This window comes from Actinia tenebrosa, unplaced genomic scaffold (genome assembly GCF_029948245.1).
Source record: "Actinia tenebrosa isolate PJP-AT-01 unplaced genomic scaffold, QUT_ActTen_1.0 PGA_scaffold8__29_contigs__length_14323225, whole genome shotgun sequence".
NCBI classification, from domain to species: Eukaryota; Metazoa; Cnidaria; class Anthozoa; order Actiniaria; family Actiniidae; genus Actinia; species Actinia tenebrosa.
Genome location: NW_028292585.1, coordinates 4,543,679 through 4,571,453, shown reverse-complemented (window position 1 = coordinate 4,571,453; position 27,775 = coordinate 4,543,679). Strand labels below are relative to the sequence as shown.

At 38.5% G+C, this 27,775-nt stretch overlaps 3 protein-coding genes across 5 annotated transcripts; 2 read left to right on the top strand and 1 right to left on the bottom strand.

Annotated features, from left to right (window-relative positions):
* Nucleotides 1-685: 685 nt before the first annotated feature.
* On the top strand, nt 686-27,775 carry LOC116303794 (uncharacterized). Of its 3 annotated transcripts, XM_089040985.1 has the most exons (11): nt 3,797-4,183; nt 4,287-4,394; nt 16,536-16,669; nt 16,986-17,133; nt 17,481-17,618; nt 17,960-18,327; nt 18,422-18,563; nt 18,786-18,917; nt 19,093-22,797; nt 23,104-26,360; nt 26,806-27,775. In XM_089040985.1, exons 1-11 carry the CDS (start codon nt 3,991-3,993, stop codon nt 26,812-26,814), a joined length of 8,334 nt encoding a protein of 2,777 aa, XP_088897111.1. In that variant the 5' UTR covers nt 3,797-3,990; the 3' UTR covers nt 26,815-27,775. The 3 variants fall into 3 exon arrangements, with proteins under 3 accessions (XP_088897110.1, XP_088897109.1, XP_088897111.1); XM_089040984.1 differs by lacking the exon at nt 3,797-4,183 and adding an exon at nt 686-823 and having other exon boundaries at nt 19,093-26,360; XM_089040983.1 differs by having other exon boundaries at nt 3,796-4,183; nt 19,093-26,360.
* LOC148905007 (uncharacterized) lies at nt 7,579-11,251 on the bottom strand. Its single transcript, XM_089040998.1, has 5 exons — nt 9,353-11,251; nt 8,918-8,991; nt 8,723-8,814; nt 8,279-8,388; nt 7,579-8,191 (listed from the first exon to the last, which is right to left on the bottom strand). The coding sequence occupies exons 1-5, from the start codon at nt 9,731-9,733 to the stop codon at nt 7,811-7,813; spliced, it is 1,038 nt and encodes a 345-aa protein (XP_088897124.1). The 5' UTR covers nt 9,734-11,251; the 3' UTR covers nt 7,579-7,810.
* On the top strand, nt 10,534-14,449 carry LOC148905006 (uncharacterized). Its single transcript, XM_089040989.1, has 2 exons — nt 10,534-10,641; nt 11,691-14,449. Exon 2 carries the CDS (start codon nt 12,506-12,508, stop codon nt 14,366-14,368), a length of 1,863 nt encoding a protein of 620 aa, XP_088897115.1. The 5' UTR covers nt 10,534-10,641; nt 11,691-12,505; the 3' UTR covers nt 14,369-14,449.

Genomic DNA, 27,775 nt, shown 5'->3' with positions numbered 1-27,775 from the left:
AGTTGTGCTAATTCGTGAGATCTTTTACAAGCCAATTATATCAAGAACTCTTTCAAGTTTCTATCTGATTTCTAATGTCAGTCAAAAAAATTATCATCGTGATTCATCGCCTTCTATAAGGAAAGTTAATAATGTGATGTTCGGATGTTTTTCACTCTCAAGTCTATAAGAAAATTAAGAAGTCGTGCACCAATAATCGCTCTGTCTACGAGCAGCTCTTGGGCAGAGAGAGTAGGGTATAGTTATCTAGCTTGTAGATTGTTTTCATTCTTAGCATTTGTGAAGACATCGATCATGCTTTTTGATTTATCACATTTATCCTATTCATCTTTGAGTGCTTGTCAACGAACTTATCTTTGACTTTTAATGACATAAGTGTCTGTTTCCCTGAGATATAACAACTTAACCTTCCTTTTAATTTAATAAACACGGCATTTTGTCGAGTTTATTTCCTTCATGGACATCTTCTAATAGTGCGCTTTGCGATACTGTAAATATACGCGCACGTGTAAGCGAATGGAACATGAAATTGAACACATGCAGCTGGCAACCTGTTACCTTTCGATTGACGTCACTCTCATCCCAGGACGATGTGAACGAGTATTCATCACCGTAGCCCTTGCTCATTATTAGTTCTCTTGAACATGAATCTCCGCTTTACAAATATTAACAGAAACAGCACCAGTGTCATGCAGAATTCTCTCGTGATGGATATATTGATTGTATTATTATCTGATTTCAACTTTTAGTCTTGAAGGCGTCTAATACTTCGCTCGCAAATCCGGAAATCTTCTCGTTATTGGCATGAAAAAATTAAAACTGAGTAAGTATTTGTAAGTCATAATAACTACCTCTAGAAATTTCTCTAAAACTCTGATAACGACCTCCGCTTATCTTACTGTGTATGCACGAAAAATAGAATGATTTTTAGTTCATTTTAAAGCAATTCAATAAATTATTTTCTCGATTCCCCAAATTATTATATATTCAAGTCTATCAACTGATTCATTTTTGAGTTTTAAGATTCCATTTTACACGGCTTTGGATCTGCTGAAGTTCCACTCTTCTACAAAACGAACTTTGGATTCAAAATACTAAAAAAAAAGCTTATTCTAAAATGATAATTTTATCATCGATTATTACTATTGTTAGCGAAAAAGATTTATGTTAATATTATATCCAAGTATTGAAGTCTAATACCTGATGTGAAATTGCATAGCAACCGACTTTCTGACCAACTATGTTACTAGGACAACGCTACTTTTTCCTGGAGAAGTCGTTGAAGAACAAGCCAAACGTGCAGATTGAACCGATTTTTTTTTTAGTTGGACTCTATTGCTGGAGGCGGATTGTTAAGATCCAATGCATTATTTTTATTTTTTCCTTTTCTTGATAAGACTAATTTATTTTCGCCTTGGTGTTACTTTCAAATGAGGAGTTATCTAATTTTATTCAGTGCGAGTTTACTTTTCTCCTCCTGACTTGGAAATAGAAAAGTTGTGTCTTTCCTCACTTTCTTTCTAGTTTCGCCCACTAGTCTTGTTCCGGGCAATAATTAAATTGTGTTAAGTGAATATCCGAATTCCTGGAATCCAGAATAGGTCTCTATTTTCTCGTAGCAATCAATATCCTGACCAAGCAAGTGAGAGATGGTTTTCAACTAGGAAGCATACGTTCATACGGACACTGGTTTCATTATTTGATTGGTTAGTGAGTTTTCATTCTCGGACCATTTTCATTTAAGTCATATTACCGCTGGTCATAGTGTTCACATTAGTACGAACTCTACCAGAAACGTCTTAACCAAGTTGTTGCTATGGCAATTAACATAGGTTGAGGCAGAACTGCATTAATCGTTCTCGATTACGAAAGAATAACATTAAAGCTATTTAATTGACCACATTGAATTCTTTGGTATAACGAGTATCTATGCGGAGCCTGACCCCGGCATGGTTTTAGAATAAAGATACTTGGGTATAACCCGTGTGAACATCACGCACGTGTTTACCATACCAAAGACGTGAGTCTGGCTACTGGCTGGAGTATCACGTGATCAAATCTACGCTGGTCAATCTTTTCATAGTTAATTAACTGTGATCTTGTCCAAGGTCAACATTTTTTGATTGTTGACGTAATTGTTTTCACATCTACTAAACCTTTATCTACGCTTTGAACCTCAACGTACTAAAGATGAACACCCACAACAAACTCCAGAACAGGCTCACACGCACTCGTACTTATTCACGCTCGTAATTTTGCTGGAGGCGACACCACATCGTTCTCTTGCCATTGATACGTGAATTGGGACCAAATAAATAAGTTCACACGATGATCCAGAATAAAGTGGTCGTTTCTGGTCGGTTTGGTTACGTATGCCATTTGACGCACAAGATATGCCAATATTTCTTGTCACTGTTTATAATTCACAAATATCTTTAACAGTGGGGAATCAAAATCTTGATGTTGTTTTAAAATATCAGTGCATTGTTCAGCAAACATAACAAAGCAAATATTTCAAATAAATATCTTAAATTAGCTTTTTTAATATCAAAATTATATAATTAAAGTTATGATCAACATTTTCAGAGCAGTGACTTCAATTTGCACGTTTTATTAAATATATTGATATAAATTAACTTTTTAGTATGAGATTTAAAAAAAAGATTTGTTTAAAAATCTCTTCATATTTTCAAAGACGTTCTTTTGTCTATAAGATTTAGGAGAGGGAGGGGGGGGGGGAATTTGTATGCTACGCCATATTTTAATACATATGACACATAAAGACCCCTATGATTTGTTTGGATCTTCTTTTGTGGACACAACAAGACATGAATTCTTGATCGCTAGCTCACTGAAGTGACATGAAAACTTCCAATTCCTACAAATTGGATATAATTCTAAACACTTAGATTATAAGTACACAAAAAAAATCTTTTAGTGGAACATTCACGATTTAAGTTCATGTAAAATTTCAAAGTCTTTTAACAGTATTATCGTTCGTAAGACTTTATCGGAATTTTAGCAATTTGGTTTAAAAATTGTTTAGAAATTGCGTCACCACATACCTAATTTTATATTTTAAATTAATTTTTTATTCAAAAAAAAAAAAAAAGAAGTAAAAAATTGCACAAGAGCGACTTTAATAATCGCCAATTTTTTAGTCTCAGACTATGCGAGTAGAAGGTCGGTGGCTCTTCTGATTGGTCGAAACAGAAGAATAAATATGTAAATCTTAATGAGATTTTTCAAGAGAATCTTTTTGTTTTCTTATAGCTTTTGATCAAAGGATTACTCCATTCAACTCTACAGTCAAATAAACAATTCATTGTTTAAGCTTTTTGAATGCACAGAATATTTCACAGGAACAAAAGTTGAAAGCAATGCTACGCTCGTATTGTACTCAATTATGTGAACTTGAAACTCATTTATTCTGAGCAAAAAATACTTCATTTTTTTTAATCTATCACCGTGTAAAATTAACGACATCTTGTGGAGAAGATGTCTGCAAGATGCCTTATATCTTTTGTAAAATGTCAATTGTATAAAATATTGTCTATAATGATGCTACGAATCACGTCCACCTTTCCTTATGCAAATATGAACTTCATTTTTTCGGGGTTATCAATATAATCCTGCAGGCACACTGTAAAATCATTTGCAAAGGTCGCAGTCGAGATACCGCTTCGATAAGAAAAATTCCTGACAAATCGTCTTTTATTTTTCTCAACTATTCCACGCATTTGAGTCTTGTCAAATACTTCTAATACTTTACGAAATGCCCAATGTCAATGCTGTCGTACGGTCGACTGATTCTAACCAATCAAACCAGGAATTATAGGCTCATTAATTGACATGTAAATACAAGTCATTTCGTGGAGTGAACTTCGGTATTTCTTTAAGGTTCTCTGACAATTGCCTACGTTAGCGTACGCCGTGGAAACACACAAAAAAACGACGCTAAACTGAGATGACTTGAAAATACTGTCCAAAATGCCTGCAATTGGAAATTCGAAGAAGGAATTGATCGTGTTTATATTTCTCGTGTATTTTGTGTCTATAGTAGAAGCGCAAAGTTTAAGTTGTGAAGCTCAAATTCTCGTAGCTGTTTTTGCTTTATTGGCTTCACTTATCTTAATAGTGGCTATATCTTTTGTAATATGGTATTTTTGCTGCAGAAAAAAAGGTAACTAACTGAGTTTTTTAGCGTTTTATTGCTCTTCTTCTAGTTTATTCTTAATTCATTAATTTCGGAAGCTGAACTTTTCGTCCTTTAAATATTTTTGTAGGTAAACAAGGGTCCGATAATGACAGAGATGGGAAGATTGGCGTACTTGGGACCGATGGAGCAGTTCACTGCCCATATTGTGAAAGAAAATTTGCCATCAGGACAGCAGGTAAGATTTGAATTATAAATGAAGTCTGTAATATTTTAGATGATAATTACCGTCGATTACTTAGTGAACCTCCGCGATATAGCAACGTCATAACAAGAAGAAGTATCTAGAAGTTAAGAATTAAAGCTTGGACTGCTTTGTTTCACCTTAGAATGTTGACACTCGCTTACTTGGACACTTTGTTTGCCTTCTGTAGCATTATTAACAAATATTTGCTTGTTTATTGCAAGATAAACTTAATTCATTTATCATAGTTCTCTAAAAATCACGTCTGACAGCAAAATTTCTCAAGCATTTTTTTAAAAGAACGAGCTCGTTCCGCTCCAGAAGTTCTTTGAGTTCAATCCATAGTTTCCTGAAATTCTATAATGTTAAGACTACTTAATTTTCGTCTTAAGTTTAATACTACAGAATTTCTATGGAAACCAATTGTTTTCAATTAGTAAAAGTTGTTTTAACTTCCTCTGAATTGTTTATATTTGTATACTTTTTAAATTGTCATAGCTACTTTGGCAAAAATTCAATTGAGATGAAAATATATTCCTTACTTGGCAATAATAAAGAAAAACAATTATATAAAAGTTTCTTAAGATGAAAGATAAACTAGCTTATAGAAGTGCTTGTTTTATCACCTTTGAATTAAGTCTTTTCAATAAAGTGTTATGTAATTTGTAAAATTAAAATAAAAGTCAAAACGAAGCAAGGCAATTTTTTTCCGAATTCGATTCAGAAAAAATAAGCCATTTTTATTTGTTACTGATTTTATATTTTTATTCATCGTCTTAACAGTTTTTCTCGTCATATTTTAATTAAATCTAAATCTTTAATCTACAAATGTTTCTCATCACTACAATTGTCGTCTCAAGTAAAGTTCTGTTTTAAATAATTAAATTTATCGATTGAATAATTTGAAAGTGTTTTCAAGCTTAAATTTTTTCATTGTATTAAAAACTAGAAAGAACAAAGGTGTTGCAATAAACAGCCAGCCTACTGTTTCAATATTCGTAGCATTGGTATAATAATTTTTTTAAAGTTTTCCGAATCTTCCGAATCCAATACCATATTTTAATTTAAAAAACTCAAGTTCGTGAATATTCTGGATATTTTATAATGAATATTTGAATTTTGCATCTGTAAAGAGCTTTTAGGAAGAGAAAACTTCTGGAAACAACTTAATTTTTTCCTATGTTTCGCGCAAAAATTATCAGTAAAATTATTCGTTTGTGGGTTTTTTTAAGTCTTGCAGCCATAATTTATCATGGATGTTCTAGTGTTCTTTTAAACACGCAAATAGCGTCGAGTCGGAAGTGAAGTCACCAGAAGAAACCTGATTTTTCACTGCAATATAGCGACGGAATGACGAAAGAATAATTCAATACATTCCTCGAGTGAACGAGATTTTTCTTTAGCCACAATTTTGTTAAAACAAACACGTATTAACTCGAGAATCAACGCTACAAAACTTTTGACTCCGTCAACGATAGTTTCATTTTATTTATGCTAAGTCTATTTTGACAAGTTTTCCCCACTTTCGTGATTTCAGTGGAGCTTAGAAATAAATATTCACAACACAACACACAACACAACGAAAATTTAACAAGGAAAAGTTCATGGAAAAATACAGTAAAATAGAAAAAGATGTGTGTTGGAGTTAATGATAAGAATCTCTAGCATATATTCGAAATATTTAAGGCTTCGCAAGTGTCAGATCTAGAAGTGACAATAGAATATGCCCTAACATAACTATAGCTTTTGTACGCCAGTTCGCGCAACTTATCTGGCGGCAGCTTTCTACATACACTCGACGAAAAAATGGATTTGTCATGTAGGCAAACATATAGACAAATATATGGGCAAATATCATATTTGACTAATAGTAGACAATATTTGCCCAATGACTGTATATGATATGTACCTACACATTTATCCCATGGGCACAGATGGCAAAGTCCGTATGGCCCAGTAAAATCCCAAACGGCAAATATATAGCAGATATCATATCATCCATACATTTACCCGGTAGTAAATGTGAATGCTCATTTGATATGTGCACGTATTTGCCCAGCCCGTATATGTGTTTTATGTCTTACGTATACCCTGTGTTTCCCCAGGCCGTATATGTGATTCATGCCTTACATATACCCTGTATTTTCCCAGGCCGTATATGTGATTAATGCCTTACATTTACCCTGTCTTTGCCCAGGCCGTATATGTGATTAATGCCTTACATATACCCTGTATTTTCCCAGGCCGTATATGTGATTTATGCCTTACATATACCCTGTCTTTGCCCAGGCCGTATATGTGATTTATGCCTTACATATACCCTGTGTTTTCCCAGGCCGTATATGTGATTTATGCCTTACATATACCCTGTATTTTCCAAGGCCGTATATGTGATTTATGCCTTACATATAACCTGTGTTTGCCCAGGCCGTATATGTGATTAATGCCTTACGTATACCCTGTCTTTGCCCAGGTCGTATATGTGATTAATGCCTTACATATACCCTGTATTTTTCCAGGCCGTATATGTGATTTATGCCTTACATATACCATGCGATATGCTCTGACCGTATATGTGATTAATGCCCCCTTAATGCCTTAGATGTACCAGCGCGTCTTAGCCATATTTGCTCAGTTGAATTATGCTCATCATATTTGCTAAATTTAACTATATTATCAGTCTTCAGCTATTGTCACTTATGGCAGGCCAAAAAAAATAGAAACGATATATGTCGTGACAACCACCTCATACTTTAAACATAGCTAACCTATACTAAGAAGCAGGAAAAAAGACATAAATCATACTGAAACATTTTTATTGTGAATTTCCTTTTCTTGACGACTAATTAACTATGAACAATTTGTTAACTACAACTAATTGAAAATGCTAGTTCTGTAAATTAATTATAGGTGTTTGTTTCATCTTGTGACAGAATTTGTGAAAGGAGATCATAATATATTTAGTTGTCAATCGATCTGTGGCTTATGTACGATTCTTTTTAGATATTCTGTAGTAGTACACTTCATTTATAACTGCAAAAACTTAATTAAGGACACCGAACGTGGTTGGGTTTCTACGAGTTTTATGAATTAAATCTTGTGTCACTGTTCCTCCGTTCCTTTGGCCTGATTTCTAGGGTTTTCCTTCTTCTTTCGATTATTTGAACATTATACTTGTTTACTTTAAGAAATCCAAAGGTCAATAGGCTTAGATAGCCGCTGCTATACCGTTTGACCTTTGGATTTCTTCAAGTAAACGAGTATAACGTTCAAGTAATCGAAAGAAGAACGAAAACCCTAGAAATCAGGCCAAAGGAACGGAGGAACAGTGACACAAGATTTAATTCATAAAACTCGTAGAAACCCCAACCACGTTCGGTGTCCCAGTGCCCTTGATTTGATAAAAACCTTTAGGCTCTCAATGCCCATTCGGGACCTCCAGATGGCCTTGGGCGTCTTGACGGCTCCCCGATTTTCCGCTTCAAAAGCATGGTGAGACTGCGCTCTGACAGCCTCCTTTTTGCCTTTCGGTCCATGCTTTCCATGAACTGATTAGCTAGGGGGCTTCTCCATGGCAGAGGGTGTTTTATTAAAACTTTACTCTGCTTAGTAGGGCCCCCTTCGTTATCAGAGCCACTGTCCGCTGTATCGTCATCAGCCTGGTCATCCGCCTCTGACATCGACTCCTCTGATGACATATACTCCAGTTTCATAATTGCCTTGACTTTCTCTTTGTCCCCTGGTGATAGCGAGGTTGACAAGTCCGCTGCCTTGGATCTGGATTTTAGGAGCTAAAAGAAAAAAGAAAAAAAAAAACACCGTCAGTCAAAGTTTCTTATTAAACAAAGTCATAATCGTTGCAAATTCAGTTTACTTACATTTTGTTTTCTTTGTGTTTTCCGCTGCACCTTTTGATGCCTTCCAAGGGCCCCTGAACGCTCTCTTTTGTTTCTCTTTCTTCTCGTCAGAAAGTGACTTTTAAGGGCAGCTGAAATTATATCAAGTACCCATATATTAAAACTTGAGACAAAATTTGTTAGAAATTTTGGCATTTGGCCGACAATTACTCCTTTAGCATCCATTTGTTTTTGCTTTGTTTTGTTTTGTTTTGTTTTGTTTTGTTTTTTTTTCTTTTCCGTGTTATTTTATTTCAAACTGCTTCCCCTCCCTTCGGCATTTGAATATTTCTAAAAGGATTTCGTTACCCCCTCCCCCCCCCCCCCACGACCACCACCACCCTTTGTCCTCACCCCTCCCCCCCGGGTTAACTTTGATAGGTGCATAAGGCCTTTCGCACTTCGTAATATAAAATACATAAATACCTTCTAACTCGACGGCAGAGACATCCTTATGAACATTCAGAACTCTATCCCTTATTGCGTTATTAATCTGTTCGTTGACGTCATCTCTGAAACTAATTAGGAAATGCCATATTTGAGTGGTAAGTGGAAACTTAATATGGAAAGAAACTATGGATGATTCAGACAAGATCATTTTTATTAAATTTTTATACTTACGCTTTAGTAAAATCCCATATAAGAGGGTTTTCTTCCCTGTCCCGTAATTTCTTTGCTACCAAGCGTACTTCAGACTGTAATAACATAATATAATTCATTAAAATCATAAGATGTACCTTAAGTTATTCTTAGACATAGTAATAATGTTTTCATTATTTTTATGGCTGTGATTGTATAATATTGGGAAAAAAATCGAAATCAAATCAATTCCTTTACAAAAAAGGAAATTATCATTATCATTCAGTGTCTTGTTATTGGAAATCAATAGTAAAGTTTGGTAGCATTAACCACTGCCATGGCGGGTTTCCCGCCAATTTTAGCATTGCATAAATTATACCGCTGCATAATTATACCAACTACTCTTCGCGCCAAGAATTCCCAGTAAAATTATCAATAAAAATAGCTTGCTTTTTTAAATATTGCCACTTTACTTACTGCAACAGCCTTTGAGACAGTAATCTTGGTCTTGCTGTTGTCCTTGTTCTGCTGGCTTTCTTTTAAGGCGGCTAGTATTTGGCGGTTTTGTTCTTGCAGTTCTTTAAACTGTTTTACAATCGTTTCGAAATTTGAAGAAATTTCTTCTTTTTCGCTGTCGGGGTCAACGTTCTCATTCTCGCTTGTTGCTTGCAATAGGCGATTTCTGTGTTCTCTTAGCACATCCTCGTTACCACCAGGGACAGAGGGAATAAGTATATTAAGCCTTTGAGAATTGGCGCCATTTTCAGTATGTCTACTCGTACTGCTTGTACTGGTAGTTGCAGTAACAGAATGGATTGGCATTGGGCGTCCTGGTAAAGGTGTAGATGTTCTTCCCATTTTTTGATCGCGACGAATGAACGCAATTTATAAGCAAAGATATAGAATGTGCGAGAAACTAGATGACCGACAGAGTTTGTTACCTGTTTGTGACCAAAAGGCGAATGAACGAATAAGCACATCCACCGAACAAATCTACCCCCTATCTATCACGGCGTATCACGTGACTTGTGATGACATATACGTTCATATAATGAAGTCTAATAATAAAAAAAGGAATAACTGTCTTATAAAAATGCTGAAGTTGTATCCAGGATTCATGTTAAGTAATATATCTATTATCTTAAAGCTATTTGCTCCATTTTATAAAGTTATGAAATTTTTTCTAAAGCCTAGATTCACGAAATATCATTGCAATAAACTTGATTAGCTTCTAGCTCTAAAACCATCGTACCATTATCTGCCGCCAACAGTGACAGCTCTAAGGAAAAGGGCGCGGTAATAAAGATCCGGCGTGCTTTTGTCCAATGGCATGTGGTTGATGGACGTGGAACTTTATTACGCTGGAATATGGCTGTTAGCCATTCAAAATGCTTGGATTTTGAGTAATTATCCCAATGATACACAACGTCTTTTTAATTATATAGTTCTGGAAAACAAAATGTCTTCTGCGATGTCAAAGCGTTATCATTGCTTTCATTGTAACGAAGATTTACATTACAGAGTATTTTGCCGTCACAAAGAAGAATTTTATGATCCTTTAACAAATCAATGGCAATTACAGCGGAATGACGACGAAGACTCAAATGATAGTATTTTCACTCACGAGATTGACGGCCAGAACGACACTTCTTCTAATGACTACAGCGAGATAAACGTTTTGGACCAAACTGATCAAGACTCCTCTGATGTGCCAAATACAAACCAACCATCAAGTGACGAATTCTTACCAGCTACTTCACAAAAAGGTATTGATGTTATACGTTTATTTGATGATTAGATTATATAATCTTTAAATGATAAAGTCAAACTGCATAGATAAAAGACTGAATCTTTAACAAGCGGCTGATTTGCACATGATCTAGCTCCCCTATTGGATTTACTACCAAGCATTAGTGTTATTGAAGCGAGATTAAGTTAGAGGTACAAATGATTCTTTTCTATTTCTATCTTAGCCTCGTTTTCACCGTTACTTTTAAGAAGGGTGCATTATTAAGTAATCGGCTTATGGTTGCCATTAAAACCTCAGTGTTCATTCAGAAAGGTTCATTCAAAGAGTTTATAAAATCATAGCTAGAGATAACTCATTTAAAACGCCAAAAAGAATTTACTATGTTCAAATGGATATTGCTGTACATTTTCGTCTCCAAATCAATTCATGACTGTGGTCATCCTGAGATAGCATGGTATCCGGCAAAACATGTTTGTCAAGTTAGAGAAATACAATTATAAGTAATTTATTTAATATGTCTCTTGGGTTTTTTATTTTCGATTTATCATTTTTCTTTCACGAATTATAAATTGTTGTTTTGCTGACTTAGAAATTTATATTTTATTTTCAATGGAAATCATTTATTTTCAGAGCAAAATTTGGGTCAAAATTATACATTTAGGGACAGGTCATTATTTAAGTTGGAGGTAGGGGGGGGGGGGGGCGGGGGAGGAGAAATTGTCAGTGACGCAAAAAAATTTCAAGGCCCCCCCTTTGAAGGCATCCAAGTTTATCGAAAACCCCCCATGGATTGTAGTAAAAAATTTAAAAATTTTCCCTAAAAGTCATTTTTAAATTTCAAGACTTTCACTAGCAAAAATTTCAGCCCCCCCCCCCCCCCCAATTTTTTCTCCCCCCCCCCCCCCCCAACTTAAATAATGACCGGTCCCTTAGCCCATGAGGTTTTTTTTACTGACATTTTTTTTTTTTTCTAGTATTATAATGGTTTCAGACTTTATCTTATACTATGTTGCAGTTATACAATGCCGAATGAATAAAATACATCGTATTTGCTTATGTTTAAAGGAGACGGAATAAATAACTTTGAGGAAGAAGATCAAGTGTTTTTGGATGACAAGTTGGACAGTGAATCTGACCATGAAGAGATAAGAGGAAATGAAAGAAGGAGATTGGTTGAAACTTGGGATATTGATATCGAAGACGTAGAAAGAGATTTTGAACAATCTAGTGCAGAAATAAGCGTTGCCGTCGAAGCAAGTTCCCGAGTGACCCTTATTAACTGGATTGCCTTGTTTGTGTGCTTTTGGTCTGCATACTTTTCTGTACCAGACCGAGGCATTGATATTCTCCTCGCCTTTTTTAAAGCGATTTTTCAGGTTTTGTGTGAGCTTTCGCCAATCATTTTCCCAACCGCAGTATTGGTTTTCCCGAGCTCCTTCAAACTCTTGAAAAATCTTTCTTTTAAAAATAAGCATTCAAAGTATGTTGTTTGTCCGAAATGCGACACCCTATACCGTTTTCAAGACTGCATAACAACAAGATTCGGGCGTGTCATTGCTAAACCATGTTCTCACATTGCTTTTCCGAATCACCGTCAATTGTTTCGCCGCACACCTTGTGGAGCGGAATTGCTTAAGGAAATTCGTTTGAAAAATGGACAGACGAAATTGTACCCACATAAAGTTTATTGTTATAAAAGCATCAGAGACACTCTAACTCACTTTATTAAGCGACCAGACTTTGTACAAAAATGTGAGATTTGGAGAAATCAGAATGTACCGGACGATATTTTAGTTGATATTTACGATGGCCAAGTGTGGAAAGATTGGCAATATTTTAACGGCACTCCTTTCCTTGCCCAGCCTAATAATTATGCTTTTATGCTGAATGTTGACTGGTTTCAGCCTTTTAAGCACAGTGTCTATAGCGTTGGAGTCATATATATGGTCCTCCTAAATCTTCCGAGAAAAGAAAGGTACAAAGAGGAAAACGTAATAATAGTTGGGGTAATACCTGGTCCACACGAGTCCAAATTGAATATCAATACGTACTTACAACCACTTGTAGCCGAATTGAACTTATTGTGGCACGAAGGCATCCAAGTTCGGCCTCATGGGAGTAGAACAGCAAGATGTTTTCGAGCTGCCCTCCTTTGTATTGCTTGTGACATTCCTGCACTAAGAAAAGTTTGCGGTTTCTTAGGATGTACTGCTCACCGAGGGTGTTCAAAGTGCACAAGATTTTTTCCCGGAGATTTTAGTAGCATGGATTTTTCAGGTTTCGAAGATGACGATACACCAAGGACAAATGAAGAGCACCGAAGAGAGGCTCAGAAAATACTCAATGCAACAACCGCTGATGAACGAAACCAAATTGAAACTTCCACTGGAACAAGATATTCTGAACTCTTACAGTTGCCTTACTTCGATTGTACTCGTTACCATGTTGTTGATCCTATGCACAATTTGTTTTTAGGGACAGCAAAACATTTAATGAAAAATGTATGGCTAAATGCTGAAACGCCAATTATTTCTAAAGAAAATTTGAATAAAATCCAGGAAAAGGTAGATGACGTCAAAGCACCATCATTTATTGGGCGTCTCCCGAAAAAGATATCAACATCGTTTGGAGGATTTACTGCTGATCAGTGGAAAACATGGACTCTCTTGTATTCTGTATTCTGCATTTGGAATATCGTTCCAACAGATGATTTGGAGCTGTGGAGGTTATTCGTATTGTCCTGCTTTCACCTTTGCTCTCCACTTATTACAACTGAAGAGCTACAAGAAGGACATGATTACCTAGTGGAATTTTGTAAATCGTTTGAAAAACGATATGGAAAGGAACGTGTTACGCCAAACATGCATCTACACCTGCACCTCAAACAATGTATTTTAGATTACGGGCCTGTATATTCATTTTGGCTTTTCAGCTTCGAACGTTTCAATGGGATTTTAGGAGCGTTTCGAACTAACAATAGATCTGTTGAAATACAAATCATGAGAAAATTTCTCCAAAAGCATGAACTAAGAGATATCCCTTTACCAGAGAGATTTCGAGAAACTTTCCAACCAGTATTTCAACTTCTTCAGGAGGCACAACAAGTAGGAACACTTGGCGAAAGCATCCCATCAATACCATCAACACTTAATCTTTCAGTTGGTCAAGTACTACGTTGCTTAGAGTGGAGCAATATGAATGCATACTCATGTTTTTCACCTCGATCCATTGATGTTCTTGATGATGACTATACAGAATATCTCTTTAAAGCTTATGAAACAATTTTACCTCAACACTCGGTCATTGAATGTGTTACCGATACGTTTGAGAGAATTAGTACCATTGGATATTCGGGGACAAAGCTAGGGTCCTCTGACTCTAGACTGGAACGTTCTTCCTTCATTCTTGCAAGTTGGTGTGGCCAATATAGTGGCAGTATTGAGACCGATTCATTTGACTTGCGCCCCGGTGTTGTCGATTTCTTTCTTAAACAAACCATTATAATTGATGGCAAGCAGGAATCATTGTGTATGGCAAAGGTTCGATGGTATCAGCGACATCCAGAAAGACACAGGATTGGCAGACCACATGAAATTTGGTGCAGAAACTTGTTTGAAATGGAAGGGCCCTCTACATTCATTCCCATACAAAGGATACACAGCCAGTTTGTTGCTGCTTACGATGTTATTGACAAAGAAAGAGTATTAATTGTTTGTCCTTTACTACGTAAATTGTACGGATGATGGAAATGACAGTAAAGTATCATCCAGGAAAAATATTCAAAGCTATCAAAAATAAACTGTTTGAACTGTGCATCAGTAACTAGATAGTCAAAATGAAAATTGAATGAATTCTTTGATGAGTTTAAAATTAGATGAATTAAAATAATTATGAATGAAATTGCATATATTGCCAATAAAAAAGATGAATTCATATGTTTAGACTAAACAAAATTGATGCTTCAAATAATATTACAGATGTTAGCGGTTTGAAATGCAGCTGAGGTTAATGGGTTAATGAGTTTTCTTATTGTCACTGGAAAAAACGCATGTACGACTTACGCATATTAAAAATACATCGTCCGCGTTTTTTCCTGTGTGTATCAACGCATATAACCTCACTTTCATGACATCAAAGCAAAACAATGATTGAATTAATGTGGTCGCAACATTGATGTCATGCGTTAGGAGAAAAAATTGACACATATGACTGAGATGGACCTGCATGCACTCCCCCCTCGTAAGTCGTAAAAACAAGCCAACATCCATCATAATTCAGTTGAAAAATTATTGATTTGTTTTGAAAAGTTTTGATTGCAATAAATTGAAACGGAAACCTCACATCGGATATACTCAGTTTGGGGTATTGTATTTGCTCCCCAGGTAAATATGGGGCAAAGCCTAGTGCAAAGTTGATTTCATATGTGCCCTTCATTTGACAATAGGGCAAATATAGGGCAAAAACGGTTATCATATATCCCCACTGGGTAAATGCGTCTAAACTAAGGGCAAATATATAACATATTTACCCATGTGTTCAGATGTATGGCAAAGCAATGGCAAATTTATTAGAAATTTACCCCGACCTTTGCCTGCATAGGCAAATGTATGGGCAAATATAGAGCACCATATTTGCCCAACATTTGCCAAGCGGACATATGATGACCAAATCCATTATTTCGTCGAGTGATACTTTCCGTTGTTCAACCAAAAAACTTAGGCCAAACTTTTGATAAATATCTAGTAAAGTCGGTATAACATTGGTGGTAACATTTTAAAAGAAAGCAACCGTAAAGAATATTCTTATCTTTTTATGCCTTCTTAAATTTACCAGTGTAGCTACGAAATATTTGTTAAGACAAGTTTTGAATTAATAAATTTTTATTCTTACTTGGAAGCATAAACATAATTCTAGTAAATATTTTTTAAAGCTTATGTTTATTATATAAATAGAATTGAGAATAGTTTAAAACATGACAGATACTGAAAATGTTTTTTTCTTTTCTCAGTTTACTGTTGATCTCAGTGTAGTTTGTTAAATGTTGTCCCTATATTAACATAAATACCTGTCATTTTAAATAAGAAATCAACCGGCAACACACTAAACACTTTTGTAGTTCACTAAGCGTTCTCTGAAAACTCACTCCATCAAATCCCACCACTTTGTATTTCATTTTTGTCAATAATGGCTTTGTCGTCAACATTTGTATTAATCTATCCAAGGTTTTTTCTTGCAAAATGAATTTTTTTGTTAACAGGGGAGCCTTTTATTCTCAGCAGTGCTGATAGTTATCTAGTTGCAATTTATAAACACTGATAGTTGGTTTTTATTATCAACGTAACTGTATCAAGTCTTTTTTTGTTAACAGGGGAGCCCTTTATTCTCAGCAGTGCTGATAGTTATCTAGTTGCAAAATATAAAAACTGATAGTTGGTTTTTATCATCAACGTAACTGTATCAAGTCTTTGACGCCCAACTGATTTATTTCAACATGCGTAGAAATATCTTTCCCATACGGCGCGCGGTGAAACATCAGGGACTGATGGAGTTAATCCGATTCTCTGCGTTCGCTGCTCAAGTTTATAATTTGAGTATACATCAATCTGCATTGATAAATCAAAGACTGATGGAGATATCAGTGATCATGCTAAAAGAAACGTACTGCGTATGCTTGAGGGGTTGGCGGGAAGATGGCATACAGAATGGCTACGTCAGTATTACAGAGGTCGGGACACGAGATGGTGGAGCTTTTTGTTTCCGTCACAAAATTCAGAAAGTGGTGGTATCTTTTTAGTCAAAATCCAGCAATGCACCAGCGTCGTGGTGAAGCAGCGACATACCACGACAATTAATACTTGTTGTGCATGATCCTGATAATGTAATAAATCCCTAATATTTATAAATGCATAGGTAATGATGTAGATATCGGTATCACGAACCCGACCTTTGGTCCTGGAAGCAAAGAGGTTGCAGTTGATGTACCCGATGTGGATGGAAGAGGAGGAATGAACAGACCACAACAGAAAATACCTTATATTGTTGGGGTAAGAATTTTCAAATCTGTAGGAAATGATTCAAATTCATAGTTCCGCCTCCCTTAGTCACCGTTGATATGTCCCACAAGCTAAACAAAATTAGCTAGAATACTGATCCCAGAATTTAAAACTCTGATCCTGGAAAATAAATCATATATGGCTTCAAATGTTTCATGTCCTGACAAAATAAAATAAAATTGCCTCGTAACCCTTGCAGTACTCTTTAGAACAAGATTTGTGGGACATCCGACACTATTATATAATATTAAGAGTAAAGCAGTTTATTTATATTTATTTTTAATGGTAAATTATTGAACTGTTTTAGCCCAAGATGGACACAGAGATCAATCGCGGTCAAGATGGCTCACTTGGGCTGATGATCGCACATGAAAAAACGTTCCCGACTCCTTCGATGTTTGTTCGCGAAGTAGTTCCTAATGGACCAGCATCCAAAGTGGGGGTATTTGAATATGGTAAGATAAGGCGTTGATTTCCCTTTCTGGACTTCCTGTGGTAATACTGGATTTCCAAACTGAAGTTAATGGCGCCCAATCCCCTCCCCCTCAAGTTTTAAATGCTTAGTGCTATGCAACTAAATATTCTTGGGTGATTGACTTCGGACCAGAAAGAACTCCCTTGGTACGGTGCTGCAGTTTGATCGATTCTCCCTGCTTGATCGTCGTAAAGCAAAAACCGGTTCACACTAGCGTCTGAATCGGATCTCTGACGCAACATGCGCAGAATCAGTAGTGTACTGCCCATTAACATTGCTTGCAACAGTGACATACAATCAAATGAAACTGTTATTCATTCCCTCCAGGTGATGAGATAGTTGGAATCAATGGCAAGAGTCTTGAAGGAATGTCGCATAAAGAATCTAAAAGTCTTCTACACCCTGTACCGGGTGACACTAAACCTCTAAAACTAACCATAGTCAAGAACTCACTCCAGAAGAAAGGTTTGTGTTCAGTGAACAATATATTTTGATACGAAAATGTATAAGTATGTACGAGTACCATTTGAAAATACCATGTAGGCACGCATGTAGACATTTTTCTCAGGACGTTAAACACACTGGCCTAAGTGCCTTGTAGCTTTAATTATTAAAATAAATAAATAAATTGACTTTATTTAACGAGGGTGACATACATTTACTGGTAGCCCAGTAGTTTTCATTATGGCCGTCCTACAATTAATAAACTGAAATGAAAGATCAAATAAACATAAAGCGTGTTAAGAATCCCAACTGGCAAGGAGGCAAACCAGTATGCTTATCGTATGTTTGTACGTTTGTTTCAGCTGAAATGCGCGCAAATATGCCCAGTGTAGACGTGAACAGACCCGGTACATCAAGTGATACCGTTGTTGAAATTCCCGAAGGAAATGTATCCGCTAGTGGCCCAAAAGTACGGGGCAAGTCAGGGTTAAACTGTTGTGGCAAGCCAAAAACCAAAGGAGAATCTGATTACGGTTATGAATTGGAACCCGTTGGTCACACTCGTAAACTAAATATCTCTGGAAAATCTGGTGGAAATGTAGGGGTACAAGGACCAAAGTCGCATGTCATCAACATGGAGGGAGGGATGGGTAATGATGGATTTGACGGCCCAGATGCATGTGTTGGTGGAGTCTCCGGTCCCGATGGACAAATTCCTTATATAGTAGGGGTAAGTATAGATGCCCCTTATACATGAGGGATGAGAGAGGATGTCCCCTGTTTATCAGCGACCACAGGTAATCCACAACGATTTTTTTTTACAGCCTGTTGTAGATACATCTATACGTAAAGGTAACAACGGCTCCCTAGACGTTCTCATTGCAAAGGAACCAGAGTTTCCCAGCCCTGCAATGTTCGTAAGAAAAGTCTACAACCCAACATCAAGCAAAGTCAGTATTGAACCAGGTATGCAACCCTTATACTAGCCAATCACCCTTGACTACCATACCAAATCCTTGGCCTTCATGTGATACCACAGTCGCCATATTGGATAAATTTAGCGGGCTTTCTTATGTCATCATCCATCATGGCGGCTATATGCTATCGTGGTCACGTCTTGTTAAGACTGGTGACCAAGGTGTTGAGCATTTCTGTTATACATAACGTTAATTATTTTGTTTTTTAAAGGTGACGAGATTGTTGGAATCAACGGGGTACCTATCAAGGGAAAGTCTTATGAGGACTCGATGAACATACTTCGAAATGCTCCTGGCAAGAAAATAAAAATTGGAGTGGTGAAAAATTCGCACAATATTAAAGGTGAGCAGAAAACAATATAATAATACAAAATAAACCCATTAAGATTAAATAAATAAAATATGGATGGATAGATGGATGGTTGTAGGGAGGGAGAAATGAATGGATTTAAAGATGGATAAATACTTTTTTTTTAAATTGAAAATTTGATTTTCATTTGATATTTCTTCTTTTTCAGCAAATATGAAATACAATAGAGATGGCTCCGGGCCTCCACACCTAGCTGTATCTCAACCGAAGGCCAAGTCAGGGGCAAGCTGCTGTGGTTCACCTAAAACTCAAGGAGAAATGAACTACGCATACGAAGCTGAAGGCAAAGAACCAAAAGGAAAAATATCCGGCCGAGGAAATGTCGATGGAAGAGGAATGGATTACTCAGGACCAAATGCTGCCCAGAAGAAGAAGGGAGGAAAGCTGAATTGTTGTTCGTCGCCAAAGACAACAGATGACTTGGACGTAGATTACGGTGTTCCTTCAGCTGGGGGGTCTGTGAGACCACCTTCTATAAACGCTGACACAGAAACCTCCGACATTCAAGTACATGGCCCAAAAGGAAAATTCTCTGGACCAAAAGGTCCTTCTTTTGGTGCGGATATTGATGGTGATGCCGAGCTTAGCGGACCAAAGTTTAAAGGCCCAGAAAAAGACATTGCATTACGGAGCGGCTTCCATGGTCCATCATTTAATGGTGACGTCGATGGCCCTGATGTGAACGTTAAAGGGCCTGGATTCAAGGGGCCTAAAGGAAAACTGTCCGGCGGACTGAATGGTCCCGACGTTAATGATCCATCATTTAATGGAGACATCGATGGCCCTGATGTGAACGTTAAAGGGCCTGGATTCAAGGGGCCTAAAGGAAAACTGTCTGGTGGACTGAATGGTCCCGACGTTAATGGTCCATCATTTAATGGAGACATCGATGGCCCTGATGTGAACGTTAAAGGGCCTGGATTCAAGGGGCCTAAAGGAAAACTGTCCGGCGGACTGAATGGTCCCGACGTTAATGGTCCATCATTTGATGGAGACATCGATGGCCCTGATGTGAACGTTAAAGGGCCTGGATTTAAGGGGCCTAAAGGAAAACTGTCCGGTGGTTTTGATGGTCCCAATGCTAACATTGATAACCCTGACGTGAACGTGAAAGGGCCTGGCTTTAAAGTTCCCAAAGGAAAACTAAGTGGTTCAAATATTGCTGGGCCATCATTTAACGGAGACATCGATGGCCCTGACGTGAACATAAAGGGACCTGGATTTAAAGGACCGAAAGGACCTAAAGGAAAACTCTCTGGTGGACTTAGTGGTCCTAATTTCGATGGAGGTATCGATGGTCCTGATGTTAACATTAAAGGACCCAAAGGACCTAATATTGATGCAGATATCAACAGCCCTGACATTAATGGACCTTCCATAAATGGCGCCCAAAAGCCAAAACTGAAAGGTCCTAAGCTAAAGTGCTGTGGATCAAGTAAAGAAATGGACGATTCTGATGACGAGTACAAGCTCCCTTCAGGGTCAGCAGGACTAAATAGCCCAGAAGGAAAAGTGGAAGTACCATCAATTGAAGAAGACCTTGATGCTCCAGACGTTAAATTTAAAGGGCCCGGTTTCAAGGGACCGAAAGGAAAAGTCTCAGCCAAAGCGGACTTCGATGGACCTGATGTTAAATACCCAAAAGGAAAGGTATCTGGTAAAGGTCCAGATGTTGACGTGGATATTGACAGACCATCAGTCAAACGTTCAAAAAATAAAGTCAAAAAGCCTAAGCTCAATTGGTGTGGATCAAAAACAGGGGCAAATGACTCAGATTTGGAATACGAGCTACCGTCGGGATCAGCGGGGATGACTTTCGATGGACCAAAAATCGATAGAAGTAGGCCATCCGTAGATGTTGATATCGATAAACCAGACATGAGTATCCAAGGACCAGGTTTTAAAGACCCAAAAGGATCAAATGTCAGAGGCCCTGACATAGATATGAGTGGCCCCAAAGGTCCCTCTCTTGGATTTAAGAAACCCGGATTCGAGGGACCAGAATTTGAAAAACCAAATCTATCAGGAGACATTAAAGGCCCTAAGTTTAAAGGTACCAAACCGAGGTTCGATGGAGAAATCGATAGACCTGACCTAAACGTCAAAGGACCCCATATCGAGGGACCAGATATGGAAGGTCCAGAGCTTGATGCTGACATCGAGGGACCCGATGGAAAAGCTAAGAAGCTTGGTTGGAAATTTAAGAAACCTGACATCGATTTGCCAGACTGGAAAATGAAGAAACCAGGATTCAAGGGACCTGATTTTGATGGTCCGTCTGTTGAAGGGGATATTAATGGACCTGATATGAATGTGAAGAAACCTGGATTTGATAGAACTGACTTTGATGGACCATCAATGAGCGGTGACATCGATGGGCCTGACATGAAAGTCAAAGGACCCCATATCGAGGGACCAGATATGGAAGGACCAGATTTCGATGCCGACATCGAGGGACCCGATGGAAAAGTCAAGAAACCTGGCTTCAAAGGACCAAGTTGGAAATTTAAGAAACCCGATCTCAGTCTCCCAGACTGGAAAATGAAGAAACCTGGGTTCAAGGGACCTGATATTGGTGGTCCGCCTGTTGAAGGGGATATTAATGGACCTGATGTGAATGTAAAGAAACCTGGATTTGATAGACCCGACTTTGATGGACCATCAATGAGCGGTGACATCGATGGACCTGACATGAAAGTCAAGGGACCCCATATCGAGGGACCAGATATGGAAGGACCAGATTTCGATGCCGACATCGAGGGACCTGATGGAAAAGTCAAGAAACCTGGATTTAAGGGGCCAAATTGGAAGTTCAATATGCCAGACATTAGCATGCCCGACTGGAAATTCAAGAAACCAGGATTTAAAGGACCAAAAGGAGAAGGTCCATCTATAGAAGGCGATTTTGAAGGACCTGACGTTGATGTGAAGAAACCTGGATTTGATGGACCCGACTTTGATGGACCATCAATGAGCGGTGACATCGATGGGCCTGACATGAAAGTCAAGGGACCCCATATCGAGGGACCAGATATGGAAGGACCGGATTTCGATGCCGGCATCGAGGGACCCGATGGAAAAGTCAAGAAACCTGGCTTCAAAGGACCAAGTTGGAAATTTAAGAAACCCGATCTCAGTCTCCCAGACTGGAAAATGAAGAAACCTGGGTTTAAGGGACCTGATATTGATGGTCCGTCTGTTGAAGGAGATATTGATGGACCTGATGTGAATGTAAAGAAACCTGGATTTGATGGACCCGACTTTGATGGACCATCAATAAGCGGTGACATCGATGGACCTGATATGAAAGTCAAGGGACCCCATATCGAGGGACCAGATATGGAAGGACCAGATTTCGATGCCGACATCGAAGGACCCGATGGAAAAGTCAAGAAACCTGGCTTCAAAGGACCAAGTTGGAAATTTAAGAAACCCGATCTCAGTCTCCCAGACTGGAAAATGAAGAAACCTGGGTTTAAGGGACCTGATATTGATGGTCCATCTGTTGAAGGGGATATTGATGGACCTGATGTGAATGTAAAGAAACCTGGATTTGATGGACCCGACTTTGATGGACCATCAATGAGCGGTGACATCGATGGACCTGATATGAAAGTCAAGGGACCCCATATCGAGGGACCAGATATGGAAGGACCGGATTTCGATGCCGACATCGAGGGACCCGATGGAAAAGTCAAGAAACCTGGCTTCAAAGGACCAAGTTGGAAATTTAAGAAACCCGATCTCAGTCTCCCAGACTGGAAAATGAAGAAACCTGGGTTCAAGGGACCTGATATTGATGGTCCATCTGTTGAAGGGGATATTGATGGACCTGATGTGAATGTAAAGAAACCTGGATTTGATGGACTAGACTTTGATGGACCATCAATGAGTGGCGACATCAATGGGCCTGATATGAAAGTCAAGGGACCCCATATCGATGGGCCAGATATGGAAGGACCAGATTTCGATGCCGACATCGAGGGACCTGATGGAAAAGTCAAGAAACCTGGATTTAAGGGGCCAAATTGGAAGTTCAATATGCCAGACATTAACATGCCCGACTGGAAATTCAAGAAACCAGGATTTAAAGGGCCAAAAGGAGAAGGTCCATCTATAGAAGGCGATTTTGAAGGACCTGACGTTGATGTGGAGAAACCTGGATTTGATGGACCCGACTTTGATGGACCATCAATGAGCGGTGACATCGATGGGCCTGACATGAAAGTCAAAGGACCCCATATCGAGGGACCAGATATGGAAGGACCAGATTTCGATGCCGACATCGAGGGACCCGATGGAAAAGTCAAGAAACCTGGATTTAAGGGGCCAAATTGGAAGTTCAATATGCCAGACATTAGCATGCCCGACTGGAAATTCAAGAAACCAGGATTTAAAGGACCAAAAGGAGAAGGACCATCTATAGAAGGCGATTTTGGAGGACCTGACGTTGATGTGGAGAAACCTGGATTTGATGGACCCGACTTTGATGAACCATCAATGAGCGGTGACATCGATGGACCTGACATGAAAGTCAAAGGACCCCATATCGAGGGACCAGATATGGAAGGACCAGATTTCGATGCCGACATCGAGGGACCTGATGGAAAAGTCAAGAAACCTGGCTTCAAAGGACCAAGTTGGAAATTTAAGAAACCCGATCTCAGTCTCCCAGACTGGAAAATGAAGAAACCTGGGTTCAAGGGACCTGATATTGGTGGTCCGCCTGTTGAAGGGGATATTAATGGACCTGATGTGAATGTAAAGAAACCTGGATTTGATAGACCCGACTTTGATGGACCATCAATGAGCGGTGACATCGATGGACCTGACATGAAAGTCAAGGGACCCCATATCGAGGGACCAGATATGGAAGGACCAGATTTCGATGCCGACATCGAGGGACCCGATGGAAAAGTCAAGAAACCTGGCTTCAAAGGACCAAGTTGGAAATTTAAGAAACCCGATCTCAGTCTCCCAGACTGGAAAATGAAGAAACCTGGGTTTAAGGGACCTGATATTGGTGGTCCGTCTGTTGAAGGGGATATTGATGGACCTGATGTGAATGTAAAGAAACCTGGATTTGATGGACTTGACTTTGATGGACCATCAATGAGCGGTGACATCGATGGACCTGACATGAAAGTGAAAGGACCAAATTTCGATGGGCCTGACTTTGACGGGCCATATTTCGAAGGGGATATAGATGGACCGGAAGGTAAAGATAAAACATATGGCCCAAGGGGACCCAGCTGGAAATTTAAAAAGCCTGATCTGAGTTTACCAGATTGGAAATCGAAGAAACCAGGCTTCAAAGGACCAGATCTTGATGGACCCTCTTTCAAGGGAGATATTGACGGGCCAGATGTTAACGTTGGTAAACTTGACCTCGATAGACCAGATGTCGATTTAACTTTATTCAAGGTCTCAGATATAGATGGTCCGATGTTTGGTGGTGATGCTAGTGTGGGGACCCCTAATGTAAAAGGGCCATCATTTGGTGGCAGATTAGCGAGACCAGACGTAGATATCAAAACACCTGACTTCAGTACACCGAAAAGTAACATCGATGTTGATTTACCAGATTTCGATTCAAGCGGGCCTTCAGTTGATGGGTCTGTTGATGTAAAAGGTCCAACCTTTGGATTGCCAAAAGGAAGGTTTGAAATGCCTGATGCCGGAAACGAGATTATCGAGGAGATGAATACCGATATTGTAGAAGCTTCTATTGGAGCAGATGGCGATGGTGGAGACTTGGTATTGTCCGAAGACGACAATGGCAATTTAATATTTTCAAAACCAAAAGTAAAATCTCCATCCGCAAATGTCGTTGTACCAGACATTGACGTTGGTGGAAGGAGAAAGAAATATAAAGAAAGCAGTTCATCCTCGTCAAGCGAAGACGAGGACAAACCTGAATCAAAGAAAAGGGAAGCAAAACCTCGTACAAAGAAGAAAGGCAAGAGCACGTCCTCTTCCTCGTCTAGTTCTTCTGAAGACGAGACCGAAGGCAAGTCTCGAGGAGGGAGATTTGGAATCAAGCTCCCTGGATGGAAGAAGAAAAGTAGGAGATCAAGTTCGTCATCATCTTCATCTGATGACGAGGATTCCTCTTCAAAAAAGAAGGATCCCGTAAAACGAAAGGATACGTCGTCGTCGTCTCCGTCTGATTCTGACTCCGATTCGCCAAAATCGTACGATCTAACCTCTGTAGTGAGGGGCAAACCCAAACCAGAAATAGAGAGAATAGAAATAGCTCACACTGCTGAACTAGAATCACAACCAGATTTTCCCTCGTTTGATTCAGAACCTAGCTTAGCGAGTCCCACATCGCCGGTACTGAAGTTAGAGTCTTCACGCGCCCTTCCCAATGTTTCTGATGGATCTGTAAGCGTGAAGCGTATTCCAGACAGTGATGGAAGTTTCTCCTTTGACAAACGGAAGGATCCTACTTCACCCACATATCGAGAACCCCACTCACCCAACCGGGGTGACTCTAAGCTATGGGACATCGTGCAAGGTTACATCGATACCGATGATGTTATAAACGATGATGGCACGCCACGGAAAGCTAACGAAGAACCTGCTATTCCAACCTACACACCATCCCTTGAAAGAACACCGAAAATCAGCAGAGAAGAAAGAAAGGAAAAAACAAAATCGCTTCCTCCAAGAGTTTCACCAAGACATTTGTCGTCGTTTGAAATAGATGACAGCATTGATGATCCATGGGCAAGGCATTATCTGGGAGATCGAAGAGGTACTGGGCCGAGTGTAAGCAAATCAAGTAGTAGATCAAACAGTAGACCAGGTAGTGGAGATAGACAAAGTGTGAGTCCATCAATGGTATTTTCAAAGGTTCCACATGTTAAAAGCCCCTTTGGAGAACCAGAGCGAGATCCAATTACGGGACTACGTATTTCTCCACGCGGGAATCCCGAGGATAGGCGCAGATCGCTGAAAGAACTTGAAGGGGCACCAACAAGGCGTTTACATGAAGACATGTTCCAACTGTCTAAAGAAAAACCTAAATCTGATGAAGTGGAAAGGCAGAGGGAAAGCAGGAAGTATCTATGGGACATGGGTCCTAGTGATCAGTCACGTGGTCTGGTGGGATCAAAAGCAAGGTCTCGTTCGTCTCCCCCAACAACCAACAGAGGAGCAATGGAACCTGTCAAGGTAGACATCTCAACCGACCCCAAGTTTGAAGTACGACCCATTACATCGCGACGGACCTACGAAATCTCGAAGTCACAGCCTTCGCTGAGTGTAAAAACAGAAGAAAAGACCAGCAAGACTTATAAACAACTGATGGATCAACAACAGCGGGAACTGAAAAAGAGGGAAGGTTTCATTAAGACGGAAGAAGCAAAGAGATTGACATTAAGAGAAAGAAAAGCAAAGTTTGAGATGTCGGTAAGGATTTTTCAAGATTTTGTTTAAACAAACTATTTTATTGGTGGTTTGGAACGATTCCCAAGAGTCAATCATTATACGAGATACACCACAAATATGGCGGCCATGTTGGTAGTATTGACAAAAGAAGCTAGTCAGTGAGCAATCTCTTGTTAAAACCACCAATATGGCGGCGATAACGTTTGAGGATTTTCCTTTCTCCAAATCACAGGTAGCCCAAGCGGTTTCTGTGGTGTCATGTTATAAGGAAATGTAAGGGGATTCATCAAAAATTGCAATAAAATCATTGAAACATGAAATAAAGCCTCGAAATTTTACCCGATCATTGAGAAATAGCACTTCTTTCGCTCTGCGTGGCTATTTTTTGAATTTAGCCCGTTATAAGGATTTTTTCCCCCACCAGTAATAGCCACGAAACTGAAACTTTTTCTTTTTTATGATTTAGAATTTCTAATGAAGAAATCAAGATGACTTGTAGAGTTCAAGCTGAAGACTAAATGCTACGAATTTGTTGGTTGTCACCCAATTAACGACGTCATCAGGGAGGCAATGTTCCCTTTCTATGTAACCAGGCCTTCAGGGGCTAACGTTTATGAATTCCTAATGTGCTCAATATTTTATTAAGCTTCCATTGAACATTTATTAAGAAAATATATATGATGATAAAAAAAGTCCTAACAACATTTACATAATCAAGTATTAATCATAGTAATCAGATTTATATTTTCTATATTTTGGCTGCCTTTACCCGAATCACATTGCAGTGGTTCGGTGGTACAATCTTAGACCAGCGTATTTAACATTTATAGAGGCAATATGAATGACTAAATGCATATCAAAATACACTTTACTAACTATTATAAATAATTTCTATAAACACAAGCAAAGATGATGCTAATGGAAGAAAAATTTTGGAAATGTTTTCTTCAAACATCTGCATTGTCTGCAATTATGCAACTATATGTGGCTGAAACTGACATGCAATTACGCTTACCGATTTAAGCATGCACTCTCTTAATGCAAGTAATGATTTTTTTTGGCAGAGCACAATTAGCATAAAACTTTTTTTAAATAAACTTTTGTATTGGAATCATAAATAATAGTAATCATGTGACTCCGTTACGAAAATCAAGATCTTTGCATTAACAAAGAAAATTGAATCAACTTCGAACTTCATAGCCTGAGAAAACAGTCATACTTTCGCGGGGGATGGCTAAGGCTTAAGCTACAACTGAAATTCATTGTTAATATTTATTCCAAACCTAAGCAAGAATCTTATGACAAAATGGATTATGTAAAATAGAGAATTCTGAGATATCTTGCATATTTTTTTCATCGTCTTCTGTTTTTGTATCGTACTCTTAGCAGTTATTGCACTTAGTATATATTTTGAAATAAAGTTTACATATTTGAAA

Coding starts and splice junctions, on each gene's coding strand:
- LOC116303794 (XM_089040983.1), top strand. CDS start 3,991: ATGCCTGCAATTGGAAATTCGAAGAAGGAATTGATCGTGTTTATATTT. Junction 16,670..16,985: donor AAATACCTTATATTGTTGGG/GTAAGAATTTTC, acceptor GAACTGTTTTAG/CCCAAGATGGACACAGAGAT. Junction 17,134..17,480: donor AGTGGGGGTATTTGAATATG/GTAAGATAAGGC, acceptor CATTCCCTCCAG/GTGATGAGATAGTTGGAATC.
- LOC148905007 (XM_089040998.1), bottom strand. CDS start 9,733: ATGGGAAGAACATCTACACCTTTACCAGGACGCCCAATGCCAATCCAT. Junction 8,815..8,917: donor ATATGGGATTTTACTAAAGC/GTAAGTATAAAA, acceptor TTTCCTAATTAG/TTTCAGAGATGACGTCAACG. Junction 8,192..8,278: donor AAACACAAAGAAAACAAAAT/GTAAGTAAACTG, acceptor TTTTTCTTTTAG/CTCCTAAAATCCAGATCCAA.
- LOC148905006 (XM_089040989.1), top strand. CDS start 12,506: ATGCTGAATGTTGACTGGTTTCAGCCTTTTAAGCACAGTGTCTATAGC.